General features: G+C 38.0%; 2 protein-coding genes, 1 non-coding gene and 3 pseudogenes across 3 annotated transcripts; 5 read left to right on the top strand and 1 right to left on the bottom strand.

The window, feature by feature from the left end:
* Positions 1 to 4,809: 4,809 nt before the first annotated feature.
* LOC147550302 (uncharacterized) lies at positions 4,810 to 7,019 on the top strand. The gene is made up of 3 exons (XM_086671421.1): positions 4,810 to 5,065; positions 5,150 to 5,259; positions 6,669 to 7,019. The coding sequence occupies exons 1-3, from the start codon at positions 4,908 to 4,910 to the stop codon at positions 6,698 to 6,700; spliced, it is 300 nt and encodes a 99-aa protein (XP_086527547.1). The 5' UTR covers positions 4,810 to 4,907; the 3' UTR covers positions 6,701 to 7,019.
* Positions 7,020 to 7,624: 605 nt separating this feature from the next.
* On the top strand, positions 7,625 to 7,698 carry TRNAR-UCG (transfer RNA arginine (anticodon UCG)). Its single transcript has one exon. It is a non-coding gene; the product is annotated as a tRNA-Arg (tRNA).
* Positions 7,699 to 8,081: 383 nt separating this feature from the next.
* Positions 8,082 to 11,820, top strand: LOC147550300 (subtilisin-like serine-protease S; annotated as a pseudogene).
* Positions 11,820 to 12,833, top strand: LOC147550299 (fructose-bisphosphate aldolase 6, cytosolic pseudogene; annotated as a pseudogene).
* A 962-nt stretch (positions 12,834 to 13,795) lies between these two features.
* On the top strand, positions 13,796 to 14,398 carry LOC147550298 (ethylene-responsive transcription factor ERF024 pseudogene; annotated as a pseudogene).
* A 1,525-nt stretch (positions 14,399 to 15,923) lies between these two features.
* IPT2 (tRNAisopentenyltransferase 2) lies at positions 15,924 to 19,052 on the bottom strand. Its single transcript, XM_086670250.1, has 11 exons — positions 18,811 to 19,052; positions 18,659 to 18,713; positions 18,504 to 18,583; positions 18,323 to 18,391; positions 18,154 to 18,226; positions 17,932 to 18,053; positions 17,669 to 17,743; positions 16,848 to 17,285; positions 16,615 to 16,690; positions 16,349 to 16,518; positions 15,924 to 16,238 (listed from the first exon to the last, which is right to left on the bottom strand). The coding sequence occupies exons 1-11, from the start codon at positions 18,979 to 18,981 to the stop codon at positions 16,095 to 16,097; spliced, it is 1,473 nt and encodes a 490-aa protein (XP_086526376.1). The 5' UTR covers positions 18,982 to 19,052; the 3' UTR covers positions 15,924 to 16,094.
* Between the last annotated feature and the right edge of the window lie 475 nt (positions 19,053 to 19,527).

Raw genomic sequence — 19,527 nt, 5'->3', positions numbered from 1 at the left:
TAAGCAAACAAAAAATTTTGATCAAGGAAGAAAGAGTTGAAAAGAGAATTAAAACTGCCAAATTAAGCTAGCTTCAAAGAAAGGGTTATTTCCCTAATGGCCCCCTACTTTGTGACCAGCTTCCTGCCTGACCCCCTACTTTACAAGAAATACCCATATGGCCCCCTTCTGTTATAACACCGTTACTCTCTCTCCTCCATCTCTTTTTCTCTCTCTGCCATATCACGCCACATCATCTATTACGCCACTTCATCACCTTCTCCGACAGAGGTCGCCGACCGGCCAAATTTCCGGCCGGCGACCTTCAAACTAATTTTTTTTCTCTTCTGCTTCTTCCTCTCTCTCCTGTTTTCTCTCTCTTCTTCTTCTTCTTCCTCCCTTTCTCTCTCATCTTCTTCCTCTCCCTCTCTCTCTCTCTCTCTCTCTCTTCCCCTTTCTTCTCACTCTCTCTCTCTCTCTAAAATGGCCGGCGAAGGGGGGAACCCTTCGCCGGCCGTCGGTCTGGTTATCCCAGACCTTCGAAGGTCTGGTTTCCCCAGACCTTCAGATCTGGGAATTCCCGGATCTGGGAGTTCCCAGATCTGAAGGTCTGGGGAAACCAGACCTTCGTCGGTCTGGGTTTTTCCCAGACCTTCGTCGGTCTGGGTTTTTCCCAGACCTTCGTCGGTCTGGGGAAACCAGACATTCGAAGATCTGGGATAACCAGACCTCGTCGGTCTGGTTTCCCAGACCGACGGCCGGCGAAGGGTTCCCCCCCTTCGCCGGCCATTTTAGAGAGAGAGGAAGAAGAGAGAGAGAGAGGAAGAAGATGAGAGAGAGGAAGAAGAAGAAGAAGAGAGAGAAAATAGGAGAGAGAGAGAGGAAGAAGAAGAGAATTTTTTTTTTTAGTTTGAAGGTCGCCGGCCGGAAATTTGGCCGGTCGGCGACCTCTGTCGGAGAAGGTGATGAGGTGGCGTAATAGATGATGTGGCGTGACATGGCAGAGAGAGAAAAAGAGATGGAGGAGAGAGAGTACCGGTGTTATAACGGAAGGGGGCCATATGGGTATTTCTTGTAAAGTAGGGGGCCAGACAGGAAGCTGGTCACAAAGTAGGGGGCCATTAGGGAAATAACCCTCAAAGAAAATTGGGGCAAAAAGAAAATTTCCATAACTTATAATGGTTGTAGCTGGAGGGTTTCGAACACACAATCTTTGCATCAAACAACTTCTTAACACACCATCATGCCAACTACTATTTCATGCTTAAAGTTAACAATTACTCATATTTTACGTGAACTTGACCCTAAGAATTTCGAAATCAAAGACGTGTATAACTCGGAATTCGCTCGGGGCCTGGGGGCACGTGACCCCATAGGCCCCAACGTGGGTCCGCCCCTGATAACAAATGTGAAACATCTCATTTTTTATTTATTTTGGTTATCCTCACTCAGTTATGTCGACAAAAAAACAAATGCAAACAAGTTGTTTTCCCTATTATTTTTTATACGTGAGAAATGACGAGTAAGAAAGTCATTTGCTTTCGCATGTGAATTGAGTTTTTTGATGTTTGATAGGAATGTGGGAAAACCAGGGGAGTGCCTTTAGAATTAGGATTTTAAAAGTGAGTTTCATAAATTTAGGGGTTCATTGGAAGTGCCTTTAGAATTTCGGTCATCACGTACCCTAAAAATGGAAGTGCCTTTAGAATTTTAAGGAGGTGCCTCTAGAATTTAGTGCATTGTTACTTTTTGGAAGTGCCTTTAGAATTTCGGCCATCATCTTCCCATAAAATGGATGTGCCTTTAGAATTTTATGGAGGTGCCTCTACAATTTAGTGCATTGTTTCTTTGGAGGTGCCTTTAGAATTTCGGTCATCATCTTTCCTAAAAATGGAGGTGCCTTTAGAATTTTATGGAGGAGAGGGTGAGAAATCAGTTTTCCCACCTTTTAGGTGGTAAAAAAAAATTAGACTATTTGCCCACTTTTTTTTTCTTAAGAAATCAATTTTCTTACTCATAGTGGCTAATCAAACGGCGAAAAACTGATTTTCTTAAGAAAACGATTTTCTTGCTCACATTTGCACACGTATCAAACGGACCCTAAAGGATTTGATAAGCATCACATTCTTCAGTCATGGTTAGGAGACGAAAGATAACATGGAGACAATTATTTTATCTCTCACCCAATGTCAAGTTAAAGAATATTTTAATCTCCTACAATAACTATATCTTAATCATGAATATTAACATCTAAAGTTGGTCAAATAGTTAAAAGGCAACTGTCAACTGGATAAGATTTGCTAGACAAAAGTATAATAGATGGGTTATAGAGTTTAGGTTTAAATCTTAATAATTTCTTAGGAAAAGCCACTGTCCCACACAATTTGGAAAGTGATGCAACTAAAGTTTCTTAATTAAAACTATAATCGTTTCTTCTTGTCATCATAGCTAGGTGACTTCGGAAGTCTACTTACAGCAGTACAGCACCATGGATTTCCCCAGCAGCCATATTTAGATAATACTAAAAGATAATAACAATAGTTGGATATTGTTACTTAAATAATAGTAAAACATATCGTGTCTCAGTTACCACTATAGTGAATGAAGTGACTACCCGGGTATAAATGGTGTAAAATTTGATAAAAATACTCCTGGCCTGCAAATTCAACATCTGGTATTGCATTCGAGTTAAGATGGACTTGCACGAAAGTAGTCATCATAATCTTTAATTTCTTGACTGATAATTGAGACTGATGTTTTTGACATCAGCAAGAACCAACAACTTCTAGAAGAAACTGGAAAAGAAGATGAACAAACAAACAACCCCGTGAAGATTCGGGGGACACCGGGATTGTGTCTGCCAAAGAACCTCTGACGGTCAAGTCAGCAAACTGTAATAAGAAATAATAAGTGGAATGCTGAAGATGTCACCGTTGACGTATAATTGGAGAATGACAAACCTCATAGAATGGTCGAAGCTCGAATCTACGGGATAAAGATGATCAGAAGTGCGAGCTTTAGATGTTACCAGAAGCGTTGAGAAAACATTAATCTCCTTGAAGATATCTGGAAGCGTCGAGCAAGAAGAAAGCTTTAATACCTATGAGGACGTCTAGTAGTGTCAACGACCAAAACCAGATGGACTTGTAGGCAAATATCTCAAGAGTAATCGAAAAACAAAGAGCGACTAGATAAGAAGAACTATTGCTTTGCTCTGCATTCGATGATATGAGAAATGGATGTACTCCTCTTTATAGAGGCATAAGGAGTGATCCTATGGGAAGAGTAAAGGTTGACCGTTACAAAGTACTAGAAGCGTCGAGAAAGCTTTGATCTCCTTGAAGATCTCTGGAAGCGTCGAACAAGAAGAAAACTTTAATACCCACGAGGACGTCTAGTAGTGTCAACGACTATAACCAAATGATCTCGTAGGCAAATATCTTAAGAGCAATCGAAGAACAAAGAACGAGTAGAGAAGAAGAAGAGTTGCTTTGCTTTGCATTCGATGATACGAGAAATAGATGTGCTCCTCTTTATATAGGCATAAGGAGTGATCCTTTGGAAAAAGTAAAGGCTGACCGTTACAAAGTGAATACATGACGTGATACCTACCTGGACAAGGTGACGTGTACACTGGCTGCACATATACAACGGTTGTGCGTGTTATCTGGTAAATACTCTGAGTTTGAGTGCACACGATCTCGTCAACGAGTGAGATGTTGTCACGTTACGTGTGTCATTAATGAGGGGCATTTTTCCTTTAGGAGGCGTGTTGACTAAGTCCGAGATCCTTGTCGTTTTGGGTGCATTTGACACCTAAATGATCTCTTCACTAAATGATCTATTCCACGTGGTGCATGGAGATTTAGACGTGTCGAGCTCTGGACCTGTAGAGATTCAAACACGTGGAATTTTGTGCACGTGGAAACTCTTTGCACGTGTTTGAGATTCGACATGAGTTTTAGGGGTTTAGTCGAAAATAACCCATCAAGAGACTTTTGGGTTCGACCCGAACAAGAACAAGTGTGTCAAGTTGGGTTTGACGTCTCAACGAACATTTCACCGCCGAGGGCCCTGGTGTAGTTTTTGGTCAACACAGTTTGTCCCCCACTCTCTAAGTAAATAATTTTAGTTCATTAGAGAGTAGATGAGTTTTCAAAGAGATAGTGAGAGTGATCTCCCTGAGTTGGTAGTTCTTCTGCCTGCTGCATCACCCAAGTTAGAAGATGACATCGGTTCGCTTCAAGGGGAAACTTCGAGATATTCGACGATTGACCAAGTTCTGTAGTGCCGAAATTTTTCTATGTGTTTAGAGGGGTGGAGGTAGGGTTACGTGGCGTTCTTTGTGTTGCTGGGAAGCACAAAGGTTCTTATGGACATGTAGATCTTCTCTGCTATCGGGCATACATGAAGGCGTTTCCCACGTTGCCAGACAGAATCGAGGCATTCTCCACTTTGCTGGGCAGCGTGGACAGTCGGAAGTCAGAAAATCGTAAGCGTGAACGCATTCTGAAATTCCAAGAAGAAAGAGGGAGAAAACAATAAAGAAAAAGAAGAGTTCGATTAAAGTTTTTTCCTTCTTCTCTTTTAATGAATATTGTCTGTCATCCATCTGCTGGCGACCAATTTCGGACGAGAAAGGAAGAATATAAGGACAAGAAGGAAGTACTCTAAGGAGAAAGAGTAAATGGGAAATACAAATTTGACTCTTAGCGGAATGTGTTCCTCGGGGTTATTTTAAAATTGTGGACAAATATGGGGACAAAGTGTTTAGTTGGTCAGGAATTTGAGGGCAAACTGAAATTAGCCCAAAACGTTTTTTCTTGTTTCAGAGTTTAGATTTGGCGTGTTAAAGCGTAAGAAGAAACGTTTTCTGGTTAGAAATGTTTTTTCAGAGGTTTTAGGGTTAGAATAGAGCAAACTCGAAAATGGCAGCATCGATTGCTCGAACATCAACATTTCTTCGTAATTTTTGCAGAACAACGAACAGATCAATAAACATCTCAAATTTACTTCCACTTCCAACTTCGAATCGATCGAATTTGGTTTTTCAGCAAACTGGAATTTCAACCATTCGTTCTTCAAGGTATTGCTATCTTATCTTTCATTAATGGTTAAAGTATTTGTAAATCTTGATATCTTAATGAAATTTTGTTTATATTAATTGAAGATTGAGACGAGAAGCTTTGTACTTGAGCTCTTTACTACCTCTTCACAGCGCTACCGCATCTTCTTGCCTTGTTTCTAAGCTTCCGAACGAAGCTAGCACATCAACTGATGGTTAGTACTCTTAATCCTACTTACTTGTTAATTACTTCTTAAGTTAGGTCAAATTCTTGTTCTTGCTCATTTAGGTTGAATTCGTGTTTCAAGTTAAGGGATTGTTATCTTGTTGTTAGAGTAATTGTTACTTGTTAGGGTTATTAAGATTTCTATGCTCAATAATACTGATTATGCTGATATAACACATTAGAGTGCTTTTCTGTATCTCTAAGTATCTATTTGAGTTTGTTAGAATCCATGAAAATTGAAATTTGCTAGCCCTTTTTAGTTGCGTGCCCACAAGGTGATATCCATGTTGATTACTACTCTGGTTTTCAATATCCGAATAGTTAGGTCAAGATTTGATCTTTTGGTGTCATCTTGGTTCCCATATTACAACATTTGGGTTGCAGAACTTCAGCATACTTTTGATCTTTTTTGAGCATTGGCTCCCAAATATAAATGTAGTCTGCGTAAGAAGTATTCGTCACGCAAGTTTTGCCCCTACACCAATAATAGAGGGTTTTTTTTTACTCGAGAAGATGATGTAGGAGTGGTCTCCATGCTTGTCCTAAGAGGTCGCTTGATTCCTCGTCTTCCATGTACACCAAATGATGTCATGAGGGATTAGTCCGAGCCCTTCCAATTTCTTTATTATCATTTGTAAGGGTAAAAGTTGTGTCTCATTGGGTTGTTTCTGTAACATTGCTTGGGTAATAGACCCATGAGATGTTAACTCCCTTCAACCGAGCGAGTTGGTTGATGCAGATTTTATACTATAACATGTCAATAGAAATTATTAATTTCTTAAAAGATAGAGCCTCCTTGTTTAGGTTTTCCTTGATAGGCCATATTGAAGGTGTCATATGGACTGGCCTACTAAGCCATTTGGAGTTTTGGACTATCAAACATCTGATATGGTGGGAGGATCCAGATATACTTGCAAATCAAGGTTGCTTTAGTTGACATAGAAATTGTATTTGAACGTCAGTCATTGACGTAGATATTATTGTCCTGAGACATCTTCTACTGCATTGACGATATTGTGTGTCATGGGCCTCACTCACACCTATGAACAATTAGTCACCCAACTAGTCTAAATCTAGTGTTGCGAATCATCTTGTGGGTATCAGTTTTTGTCATATGAACACTAAAATAAGTCCGACAATGCCATATCTAGAGTTAACCAGATGGTCTCTAGGTTATACCTTATTTTAGGGTAGCTCATAATTAATTTTGTAAACTTTAAGGCTCGCTCATAATGAAGTGGCGCAACAATGAAGAATAACTAGGGCAAGATTTTCTTTCTCCCTTTAGCAAGATGATACAATCTTTGTTCCAATTTAAGTTCTCGTCTCTGAGAAACATGTAACCGGCCGGTTGCAGACAATTTGACAGTTTTTTCTTGTTTGTCTATTGTATGGCAGGTAGATTTGTTAACTACATCAGCCCCATCTAATGGTGTGAATATTTAACAAGAGTGCTCCTCTCCCATCATTTGAAGATCTTCCCATTTTTACCTTTTGAAGAAGTTGACAATAGACGATGTGTCATGTTCTTTAATTACTTTCCGAACTTTAATTTATTTCTGTCATAGTAGGAAGTAATTGGAATCATAGGCCAAGTAACAGTTTAGAAAAAGGATTGAGGAACTTCAAATGTTCGTTTTCTTTTATTTATTTCTCATTCAAAGTGAATCAACGCACCAATTAGTTTTTCGACCCCTACACTTGTCTTGAAATAAGTTACCATTTGTGCTATTTAAATCATTTTGGCAAGATATTGTATTGTTTGTTGTTCCATGTGATTTCGAGCTCTTTTTTTTTTTTCTCTTTTTATTGACATTTTTGGGGTGTTTGTTTCAATGACTAATAGTAAACGTGTCAAATCAAATAATACTACTACTTGTTCAAGCACTGCAAATATAGCTTGTTATCCTACAAAAAAACCTAATGTCTTCAACAAAAAATGCAGTCTCTTATGTATATAAATCTGAACTTTCAACCTAAAATGGTTATTCCATCACAGTAACAATAGTTCTACTGAGATCAAATTCAGTACGGAGTATCAGTTATTCGAGAGAAAAAGAGTACCTAGGATCTTGAATTAAGAACACTACAAAAAACAGAAAGCTTCTCGGATATCTTCGTGCATGACTAAGTATGGTGTAGGACGAGAACCGATGAATGGGTCTTACGTATAGACTGTGGTTCCGTTTTCTATATGACTTGTTTGATAGGGAAGAATTAGTCTCAAAGAAGTTCATTTCAGGAGTAAAACAAATATCAAAGCTTTCATTAGTTTCTAGACAAGGAATTGAGAACCAAGTCAAGAAAAAAGAAACCAACAGTATAAATTAAATTTCTAGAAGGAAGAATCAAAAGACCGCATAGCGCAGTGGATTAGCGCGTTTGACTTCGGATCAAAAGGTCGTGGGTTCGACTCCCACTGTGGTCGTTTTTTTTCTCCAACTTTTTTCTTTTTCTTCTTTTTGGAACAAGTCAAATTCCATCTAGATGCGTTTATACAGTCTATTGAAAAGTAAAACAAACCAAGTAAAAAAGTTCTACACTACTCGAAAACCTAGAAGTCATAGGTTTCTATCTATTGAAATTGTTCACATATTCATGTAGCCCTGTTGCTACAAAAGAAAAATAAAAAAAGTTCTATCATAACATATATTAGAAGGATAATAAATCAAAAATTTCAAAGAGTACGATAGTATACGTATATTTATATTAGAAATAACAAAAACGATACAATCACCAAAAATAAATCAATAATTTAAGCTATAAATAAAGAGTTAACCATGATTAGTTAAACACTTAAAAGTACTTCTTCTTCTTCAAGTTTCAATAAGTTTTTACACAATTTGGAAGGTTTTTGTCTTTTTGATCAAAATCATGAAGTTAGTTTTGATTCTCACACTTTTCTGCTTCTTAAAATATGTTTCAACAACTAAAGCAATCTCAACCACCAAGGTACATTACTACATTTATCTAATCATAAGATGCTTGCTTCAGTTACTGGCAGGTACAAACCTTTTATTACAGAATTTTAAGCTCAACCCAAGATTAGATTACTACTTATTTGCAGGAAAAACATGTTAAAAAAAAGAGTTGCTGAATCATATTTAGTGTTCGCCAAGCGAAAGAAGCAGTAGTTCACCATTATACGAAGAGCTTCCGAGGTTTCTCAGCTCTGCTAACACCCGAACAGGCTAAAAAGATTTTGGGTAATTAAGATTGATTTTTTGCTTCATAATTTGGAGCTTAATAGAAGATTACTTCTGCTGCTTTGTCATTAATTTTATGGTTCTTGTTTATAGAAACAGAATCAGTTGTTTCAGTTTTCGAAAGTAAGATCAACCGAGTCCACACTACCCGTTCGTGGGACTTCCTTGGACTTAAATCTAGTCCTCAGTATAATCAATTGGGATTGAAGTCTAAATCTGATGTGATTGTTGGCATAATTGATTCAGGTAAACAAAGTTAGATCTTATTGTTCTAAATGAAGTTTAATATTTGTCTATTTGATCATATAAGAGATTAAGAAAGTTTGGTTTTGAATTTGTAGGAATTTGGCCTGAATCGAAGAGCTTTAGTGACGATGGGATCGGACCTATTCCTAAGAGATTTAAGGGAAAATGTGTTGTTGGAGATCATTTTACTGCCAAGAACTGCAACAGGTATGCGTTTACCATTTCCTAAGGTGGTCTTTGTTTTCTTATGATTGTCAGGATTTGACACGTCTGAGTCAGACTTGTTTGAATCTGAATCATCTGAGTCAGACTTGTTTGGAACTGAATAATCTGAGTAAGACTTGTCTGAATCTGAATCATCTGAGTCAGACTTATTATATTCATGGGTTCTCGACTCAGCCTTATTCTCTAATATTAGCCCGAATCAGCCATTCAGACGAGTCAGCTTCACAAGTTAGACAAAAACAAATATACTGGAATCTGACTCATCTCAGTTCATTTGTTGAGTCAGATTTTATATCTGAATTTAGAAAACAACACCATGTATGGTAAATGGGTTCTAAACTTTAAGGGATTGTGTTAAGGTTGTGGTCATCCAACTCAAAACCATTTGGCAATGAGTGGGGAGGACCTATTCTTGGTGGTTAGAACGGTAGAACCCCTTCTCCCATGTAGGACTATTCTCACAAATTGGTCGGGTCGAGTTTTGCAGGAAAATTATTGGTGCAAGATTCTACTCGAAAGGATTCGAAGCAGACAATGGACCTTTGGAATCTCTTAACATAACTTCTTTCCGATCAGCTCGTGATTCCGATGGCCATGGAACTCACATTGCCTCTACAATTGCTGGGTCAGTGGTTAACAATGTGAGTCTATTTGGGATGGCTAGAGGAACAGCCAGAGGTGGAATGCCCAGTGCTAGACTTGCTATATACAAAGTTTGTTTGAGTAACATCTGTAGTGAGGCCGATATTCTTTCAGCTTTCGGTGATGCCATTAACGATGGAGTCGATATCTTATCTCTCTCATTTGGTCCATTACCTCCAGAACCAAGTTTCTTTAACAATGTTATCTCTATTGGATCATTCCATGCCTTCAAAAAAGGAATTCTTGTTTCTGCTTCTGCTGGAGATAACGGATTCTCGTTAGGTACTGCAATTAATCTTGCTCCTTGGATCCTCACAGTCGCTGCTAGCTCCATTGATCGAGAACTTAACTCAAATGTGTTTCTTGGGAATTCTAAGATCCTAAAGGTAAATTTACATGATAACTAACAGTGTCTACATGAGGATTGGCCAATGTCTAGCCGGCCTGAGCCCGATCCAGCCCGAAAATTAAGCAATCTCCGACAGGCTTGGGGAATCTACTTTACAATTATACCCGAACCTGGTCTGGCCCGAAAAACTTATAGGGCAGCCAAATTCCGTAGGTGGTTCGGCCTGCCCAAAAGCCTAGTAACCCATTGGCGCCCGCCCTGACCTGGCTGCTACCACTGAAACTAAATACACCCATTAAACCAAAAAGTCATCTGATTCTCCAGGGTACCTCAAATCCTCAATAAATCCATTCAAGATGGATTAGTATCATGGGATTATAGCTGCAACTTCTGCATATGCTAAATTTGTTTCTCTTTTCTTTATACTAAAATTGCTTTTGTTTTGTTCGAAGCTTCTGCCAAAACAATACACTTGATTAATAAAAAGGAAGATAGTTGTATGTGCAATTGAGACAGACGATGATGATGATGATAGAACTGAAAAAAGTATCACAGTAAGAGACGGAGGCGGTGTTGGGGTGATTTTTATAGATCCAGTGGGGAAAGATTATGGGTTTCAATTCGTTATCCCGGCTACTCTTATTGGTCAAAAAGAAGCAGAAATTCTTCAACACTATTTAATGACAGAAAAGTAAGTTCTACTCTTTGCCTCCTTCCAACTATTCAGCCATTTGGATCTCATTCACTTGCTTTTCGACTCTACCCATCGACAGGAATCCAACTGCAAAAATCCATACAACGACGACACTTCTTAATACTAGTCCGGCACCAAAGATGGCTAGCTTTTCTTCAGCGGGACCCAATGTTATCACTCCTGACATTATCAAAGTATGCTTTTTTCTACCATATCATAAGATATCCATTTCAACAGTTAAATTCATTTGCAATCAAACATGTTAAAACTCAACTTATAAGTACATCTTATTTCTTTTGCCTAGTAACAGATAAATTTTCTCCATTTTCTGCCCGATATTACAGCACCTAGTGTAAACATATTGGCAGCTTGGTCTCCTGTAGCGACTGATGTCTCAGGATCTTTTGACTTCAATATTGTGTCAGGAACTTCGATGTCTTGCCCACATATTTCTGCTATTGCCGCCATTATAAAAAGTTTCCACCCTCGATGGAGTTCTTCTGCTATAAAATCAGCGATAATGACAACGGGTTAGAATCCAATCTAGCTATCGAACTTTTGAACTTAACTTATCTTGCTCGTAATACTAGAATTTGAATATGACTAAAACCAACTTTACTTTGACGGTGCAGCTACAAATCTAGATAATACTTGGAAACCCATAGTAAGAAACCCAAATGGATCTCCAACGACTCCGTTCGATTATGGATCTGGGCATGTAAACACTGTAGCTGGACTTGATCCTGGACTGATCTATGATTTTGATGCCAATGACATAATCAACTTCCTTAGGAGTAGTGGTGCTACTAATGCCGAACTTCGAAATCTTACAGGAGGCCCTACAATAACTTGCAAGAATCCACCAATTCATTCTTATGATCTCAACTATCCTTCAATTGGTTTGGCTAAACTGAGTGGAAGTGTATCAGTTCGAAGGACAGTGACATACTATGGTAATGGGCCGGCACGTTTTAAGGCTTCAGTAAAAAGCCCGGACGGAGTTAAAGTCGACGTGATACCTCACAAACTTTTCTTCAAAAAAGCAGGACAAAAGATGTCTTTCAAGGTTCACTTCAAGGCTTACAAGAATAGTAATGGAAGTTTTGTTTTTGGATCCTTAACATGGACCAATGGTATATATAATGTTAGGAGCCCTATTGGAGTTAATGTAGTTTCAGTCTAGATTCATGGAGCTTGTATTTGAAGTAATAAAACTGTGCTACTGATTTGACCTTGAACTGAATAAAAAAATGTTATATTGTTTGAAAATCTAATTGTATGACCAGCAAAACCAACGTTATCGCAGATACATCAACATTAATCTCCGTACCATTAGATTATGTGTAGCATATGTAGTTTCGAACGATAAAAGTTCCAATTTGGATCAGAACCAAGCACGTGGAGTTTCATAATGGAAAAATTATTGGACATAACATGGAGGCTAAGCAAGAGAAAGGACATAAATTGGACTTATTTGAACCACCAAAGGCATTAAAGAACAACATGGATGGGTACAGTTGAGCTAGCACCAGAACAGTCGGTGAGACTACTACCCAAGGTCTTGATGGTCTTGCCCGAAGTTACCAGCAGTACCACTCCACTAGTGCTAGGTTTGCTAAGTGGCGGGTCGTCCTCAAGATAGGCCCAAATGAGCCATCTTAATTGGCAATCAATGAGACACAGTAACGGACTTGCCCGATATGCAATCATTTGCTAAGTCCTGATTGTTGAGTCGGAGACCTTGGTTGATGGATCTCATGACATTGATCGTTGTGCTGTGACAGAGAGAGTCCCTTAGCTTGCTACAAGGCACTAAATGACCACCATATTGAAACCCAACATGGTGAGTACTAGTTCTGAATTGATCAAGGTCTCTGCGGACGTAATCGCGGAGTACACAGTCCGTGCCCTCCAAAGGACCATACCTGCTGCAGTTCCTGCTGTCGTGTTCTTATCAGGTGGATATGCAGAGAGAAGGGCAAGTGACCCTTAATCTAATTGCAATTAACAAGCTTAAGGGTAAGAAACAATGGTCTCTTCAACAGAGTACTCCAAAGTCCAAAGTCTTGGTCTGGCAAGGATGAGAACATTGAGAAAGCACAGACAGCTTTCCTCACTAGGTGCAAGGCCAACACTGAAGCTACCTGGGTACCTACAAGGGTGATGCTGTAATTGGAGATGGTGCCACAGAGTTTTTCTGACTTGCTTAATCCTAATGTTTTGTTCTTCCACATATGTTCTATTGCTGTTCTCAAAATCCCACTTTCTCTCCACTCTCTTTTTTCTCTCACTACATTCTTCTCTAACTCTTTGATGAAATCCATCTACAACCACTAAAACTAAATGTAACCATCAAACAAAGAAAATAGAGAGAGAAATGGGAGGTAGTCTTTTACGATTTGACGTTGTTTTGCGCGTTAGTAGGTGAGTTACTGTCAATTTTGTAAAGAGTAATTTTATAGATAAACAAACTTACAACAAATATACAACAGATTCCATATGAATATCTAAACTAAAACACAAACTCGAAAAAAAAAACAATTTTGGGTACTAGAGACGAACTAAAATTCCGAGTAAATCACAATTTATCATAATAGCATGGTTCCACAGGCACTTTCTTTACTTTGCAATCATCAATCGACTAAATCCGATCTTAGAACATAGGCCTTCACCTAGTATACCGTTCGAAAAGAAAGAAAAAATATCTTCAATATGCAAAAGAACTATCACATAAAATTCAATGAAAGCTCAATTTAGTAGTAGAAGACTAGAAGTGATGTCTACTCCAATAAAGATGTGATTGAAATTCTTTTGAGCTTATTAGTTGGGTTAGTTTATTTTCCTGTTCATGAAATATATGACATAAAACTACTACTTCAAAAATATCTAAATCAAACAAAGATCTTACTCGGAAACGAAAAAAAGAAATATCCAACGAAGATGAAGCTGGCTAACTCACTTTTAACAAATATTCAACACACTTACAGTTAGATTGCAGTTCAAGAACAACTGGATTCCAGTTGATCATCACTTAACTAACAACTGAATAACTGATAATCCTACTTAAATCAGACCTCTATATAAGATCAAGTTCACTAAACTTCATATAACTGCAACTAATAACTAATCAATATTACCCAATTCAAACTATAACACTTAGATAATGAGTAGCAATGTCAGTAGAAGTAGTGGTGGTGGTGGTGCTCAACCCAGTAGACGTCAATCTTATCGAGGAGTAAGGCATAGGAGTGCCGGGAAATGGGTCGCTGAAATCCGTGAACCTAAGACGCCAAATCGAATTTGGCTTGGTACATATCGTTCGCCTGAAATGGCTGCTATTGCTTATGATGTTGCTGCATTTGCACTCAAAGGTAGCAACGCGGAACTCAATTTCCCAAATTTGATTGCATCTTTGCCTGTCCCAGCATCCACCTCCCCACGCGATATTCAAGCTGCAGCTGCCAATGCTGCTGCAGCAGCAGGAGCTGCAGTTGATTCACTATCTGCCACTGAAAGTAGTAACCGTAATAATAATAACAATAATGGAAGAAACAATGTTCCAATAGTAATGGAAACGCCGGCTATGAGTTATTCAAACAATGAGTTTATCGATGAGGAACTTGTGTTCGATATGCCGAATGTTCTTAGAAATATGGCAGAAGGAATGATGATTAGTCCTCCTCGTCTAGATTTATCTGGAGACACTAGTAATGATCAATATTATAATACCGGCGATCCTCATAACCTTTGGGGTTATTTTCCTTAAAAGGCTTAAGCTAATTAGTAGTATTATAGTCCCATATGTCCAGTACAAGAATAAAATCTGTGGTCATCAGCTGAACCCACTAGTAATTGGTCTCTGTACCAATACCCTTGGCGCCCTAAAGAATATGTATATGTACATGCATGTCTCTCTCTCTCTCTCTCTCTCTCTATATATATATATATATAGATCTCTCACTTTGTATCTTAATTTGGCTGTACAGTAATAATGAATATGTATATGTAACTAATATCTTGATCTTCTTTTTGTGAGAAAAACTTGGTATCATATATCTGTTCATAGAGAGCCTGGTTGTCAGTAACAGATAGTTACATGCATCCCAAAAGCTAGTTCCGGAAAAGGGTTAGTGCAACTCAAGCTATCTAACCTAACTTCCATTGATATGAACCTTGCCTCATGAGACACAGAGAGAGAGAGAGAGGTTTTAGAATAATTAATTGCAGAGATGAGAGAAAATAAATAGGTAATTTATCTTGCCTTCTTGAAGATTCTGTTAACCTAAAAAAGTAGGGGAGTTTGGAGAAATTTAATTAATGAACAAGATAGATAGATAGATAGATAGTTTGAAATGATGAAGTTGTTGATCAATATACATCCATGTTTTGGCTTTTTAGCTTCAGCATGCGTCTAACCAGGATATATGTATTTATGCCCTCATAATTTATAGGAATTCAGTTATACCTCCCTTGACTTTTGACTTTGGTGAGGCAGTAATATAACTTACCCCCATTCTCTTCTTATTCTTAAAGACTTACCCCTATTTGAATAGTCCTAACATTTATTTTTGGATGTAAAAGCCATCGGAGGGGTCGACGAGCTATAAACAATATTACAAATTTGATGTTTGAATTTAATGGGAACCACTGTAATCTATCGTTCGAGTCATGTAGTCTAAGTTTAATATTGATTCTCTATTGAAGTACTATTAAATTAGAAGAAAAATATTCCAACCGAAACCTGATCGAATTGATTCATAAGTTTAAATTTGAATTTCAAAAGTTTTTGCCTACTAAACTTGCTACCAATTTGAGGCGTTAATTGACGTCGGCTATCAGTTGAGTAAATATTTCGATTGCCATCCTCTTCGTCTCTTTGTAGAATTTGTGATTTTCTACTCCCAAATGTTTTTTTATTCAAACTGAAATGCACTATTAGGTTAGAATTTATTTAAGGCTAGACCTTATAAATATGGAAGGAAAATGTTAAGAGTATTGTATTTTAAGCTGACTTAAGGATGCATTTGATAAGGTTCTATTATGGAGGGAGGGATAATTAATATTAAAAGAACATTGATAGTATGAAACCCAAGACATGTGGGTCCCGCCTCAGTCTTTGTTGACGTGTCATTATCGTACACGTGGCATTTCTGCACTGGTGGAGTATTATGCCCCTTCCAAGTTCCAATCACCAACCTATAAAGTTGGGCAGGTTGGGTTACTGAAACAACAAGATTGCTATATGCCTCAAAGATGTGGAAAATTGGAACGTGGCAGCTACTCTGAACTTACAAAAACCCTAAGATGTCAAAATTACTAATAATGCTGATGAGACATGAGACAACTACAAAATTCTCATCACTATCACTGTCTTCTACAAACATGTATATACCTCATTTTGTTTATCAAAGGAGCTACAGTCTGAGTTTTTAACGGTTTCGGATACTTCTAGTCGAAGTTCTTTAATTGGCTTGTTGTTGCTCCTGCTGCACGAGAAATAACCTCTGAGACGCCTTCTTAAGACTAAGAACCCGCTTTCGATGCCCTCGGCCAATTTTGTGTTGTTCCCACTCGTGTGCCCCTCGTAGAAGTCGATTCCCGCAAGCCTTTCGAAACAAGTAAATCACAAATTTCTTTTATTTGTTCCTTCATTCTTATAATTTGAATCAACAAAAAAAACTTTTGCTTCTATATTGAAATCGAAACCATCACTAACCTCGCAGATGTATTGAGTCCATAAATCCCTATCATCCACCCTCTGGATCTGCATTCCATTGAGCAAGTCTGAGTCAGGCATGACAGAGCTTGCTTTTTCGAGCAAAAAAGATTTGACAACTTCAACAGATGGTTCAACCACTTTTCTAGGCCAATAATAATCAAAATCACCTGCATTAAGAGAATTGAGTCGAGTTCAGTTTAAAACCGTGGGTAAGAACGAACTAAGAAAGAGAAGGGGTCTCCCAAAGGATTAGAAATATCCACCCAGTAGAGCTTCAGTTGCATCAACATAGTGAAGATTCCACCCAAAGAGAGTTTGCAATCGGTTAAGCCTCCTTTTCTATCAAACAAGCAATTAAGGATGTCAAATATGAGTTTTTATGTGGAGATCCAGATAAGATTTGTCAAACTTTCACGAATCAGTATTATCTTCTAACTCTTTGACATGCTTATCAGAATTGATGTTCGGTCTTCAAATGCTATAGATGTTTAAATACCTGACGACGAACAAGTCTTCTGGTGTTTGCCTTAAGCTTGTCTACGGCTTCTTCTAATAAAACCTTTAACTGGCTATTATCGGAGTCTAAGATTGCCCTCATATTATTTTTCAACATCTCATTGTCCATATTCAATGGCACTTCTGTATTATCTCCAGACTTAGGCTCATTATCTTTATCTTCAATAAGATCAAATTTAGTCTCTCTATTTGAAAGGTAGGATTTCAGAAAATCCTCAAATTCTCTTACACCAATGGCCTGGCGAATGCCTCGAGTATAATCTGCGTTCACATTATAAACATCATAGACCTCACTTAGTAGGCCAGCTTCAATCATGGAATCCACTCTTTGCTCGACATATCGATCCAACTCTGGAAGAGAAGCATCCACACATAGAAAACAACAATCATATCTGGAACTATCCACTCGACCCCATTTCTGCCCTGCCACATGCATAATTAGGATATCAATCGACATTATTATATTTGTAGAAGCAACTTATTAAAGTTTAATTCTAGAAAGACAAAAGGTGAGAAACTGAGAATTATGCCGTTTCTGGCAAACCTGTACATGTGAACAAGTTACACAACCTCGCAAAATTTTCAGCCACTTGAATTTGAAGGAGAAAATGATTCAACAAATTAAAGTTGTGTTTTATTAAATATCCAGATGTGTTCAGGAACACAATTTTAAGAAATATATGATTCTAAAATGAGAGGTGTACTTGCTGCTTGCTTATTTCACGAGAAGATAGAAGGGCAGAGAGACATTTAAATCAAGAATATAATCATGATACATGGTAATGTTTAAAGAACTCAAACCTCAAAAGCCTGTCCCTTGAAAAGTTTGCTTGGGAGAACACCTGATCTTTCATACAAACTAAGATACTGGTTTGCCTGCATAAACAAAACAACCACATTTAACGTACTCTCGAGCTAAAATATACCATAGCTAGCAGCATAACCACCTTATAAATTGAAGTGAAAACTCACTAAATCATCAAATGGGAAACTGATTTTGACATTGACGATTTATTCAGTAGAAAAATTAGAAGGAATCAAATAAAAGTAACCGAAACCCTCACTTTTCTGTAGTCATTTGGATGAATCCTGTTTGCAGCATCTGGATCGATCTCCTTAAGGCGATTGTAACTAGTCCTAGACCCATCACTTCCTATCTCATATTTAACATCTGGTCGCTTTTCATCTACTTGAAATACACATATATGTATATATTAGAAGTTTATAACATTTCAAAAACAAACCCAAAACAAGAGGAGAAAACAAATAAAGCAGAAGTCTTTTACCAAGAGAAGAATCGACACAGCTCTCATCCATATCTTCCATAGTATCATCCAGAAGAAATGGGCTCACAAGAGCCTGAGTTTGATACCCACAAAAATTATCAAATCGTAAATGGAAATTTGAATCAGAAATCAAGAAAAAATGGAAGATTGTTGAGTATAATATAAACACCTGAATATAGTAATTTGTGCCACCAACTATGACAGGCAAGTGATTTCGCGATATAATTTCATCTATAATCTGAATTATAATTACAAACCATTAACAATTCAAGTCATCAAGTGAGAAACACAAGTGAGATAGTTGTTATTATAAACAATAGAGAAGATAAGGAATTAAGAAACTATCTTACTGGAATGGCAGAGTCCCGGAAATCTTTAGATGTGAACTCAACATTTGGATTTATAGTTCCCAACAGATGATGTGGTACTCCTACCAAAACAAAAAATTATCAACACTTGAATACAAAGAACTAGAGAGAGAGAGAGAGAGAGAGAGAGAGAGTACCTTTCTGTTCATGGAGAGAAACCTTGTTTGTAAGGACATCCAAACCCTTGTAAACCTAACGATGGTGAAAACAGATATGCAGAACCATGTAAGTATGAGAGAAAGTTTTGAAATTTAGGGTATGGGGATTGAAAAAAAAAAAGAAAGAAAACCTGCATGGAGTCAGCATTGATGATTTCAATTGGGAAGTGAGAAGCAAGATCAATGGCTAGCCGAGATTTTCCACAACCAGAAGCTCCCATTACTATCACTATTTTCTTCCTAGGGTTTCTGCTGGAATCATTAAAGTTTGCGAATTCCCCTTGAAATTCAACACTTTCCATCTCTTCTCTCTCCTAATTCAAAATCACAAACAGAACAATTACTCAGACCTAAGAAGAGATTGTGGAAAATGGAGAGGGAAATTTTCAGAAGAAAGCCGAAATATTTGTATTTATACTCCAGACTTGATGGGTCATCATAGCGGAAGCCCATAACCTGGCCCAGTAACTCTTTAACCTATCCAGACCGGGCTTAACTCCTTAAGCGATTATCAGTACAATGGAAAATTCTAAAGACACTCGTGACTTGGCTATGTACACCTTCAAGAGTGGATTTTACTTTGAAAGTCCAATATCTGTGTTGAGAAATTCTATTCCTCCCTCCCCCAGCCATCCAGATGATGTGGCGACATATCACTTGAGCATGAAGTAAATGAAGACGAATATGCTCCCTCCCCCAACCCTCCATCTGATGTGGTGACGTCTCACTTAAGCAAATGAAGAGAAGCATCTTCTCTCTTCATTTGGTCCATGGTCACTTTTGTTGAATATATAGTAGATGAGGCAAATAAATCAAGAAACAATTTTGGCCGCCTTGCAAGTTGCATC

The sequence above is a fragment of the Eschscholzia californica genome, unplaced genomic scaffold, assembly GCF_041429995.1.
Source record: "Eschscholzia californica isolate CP2 unplaced genomic scaffold, dmEscCali1.0.p SCAF_3, whole genome shotgun sequence".
NCBI lineage: Eukaryota > Viridiplantae > Streptophyta > Magnoliopsida > Ranunculales > Papaveraceae > Eschscholzia > Eschscholzia californica.
This window is presented reverse-complemented; position numbering and strand designations above follow the sequence as displayed.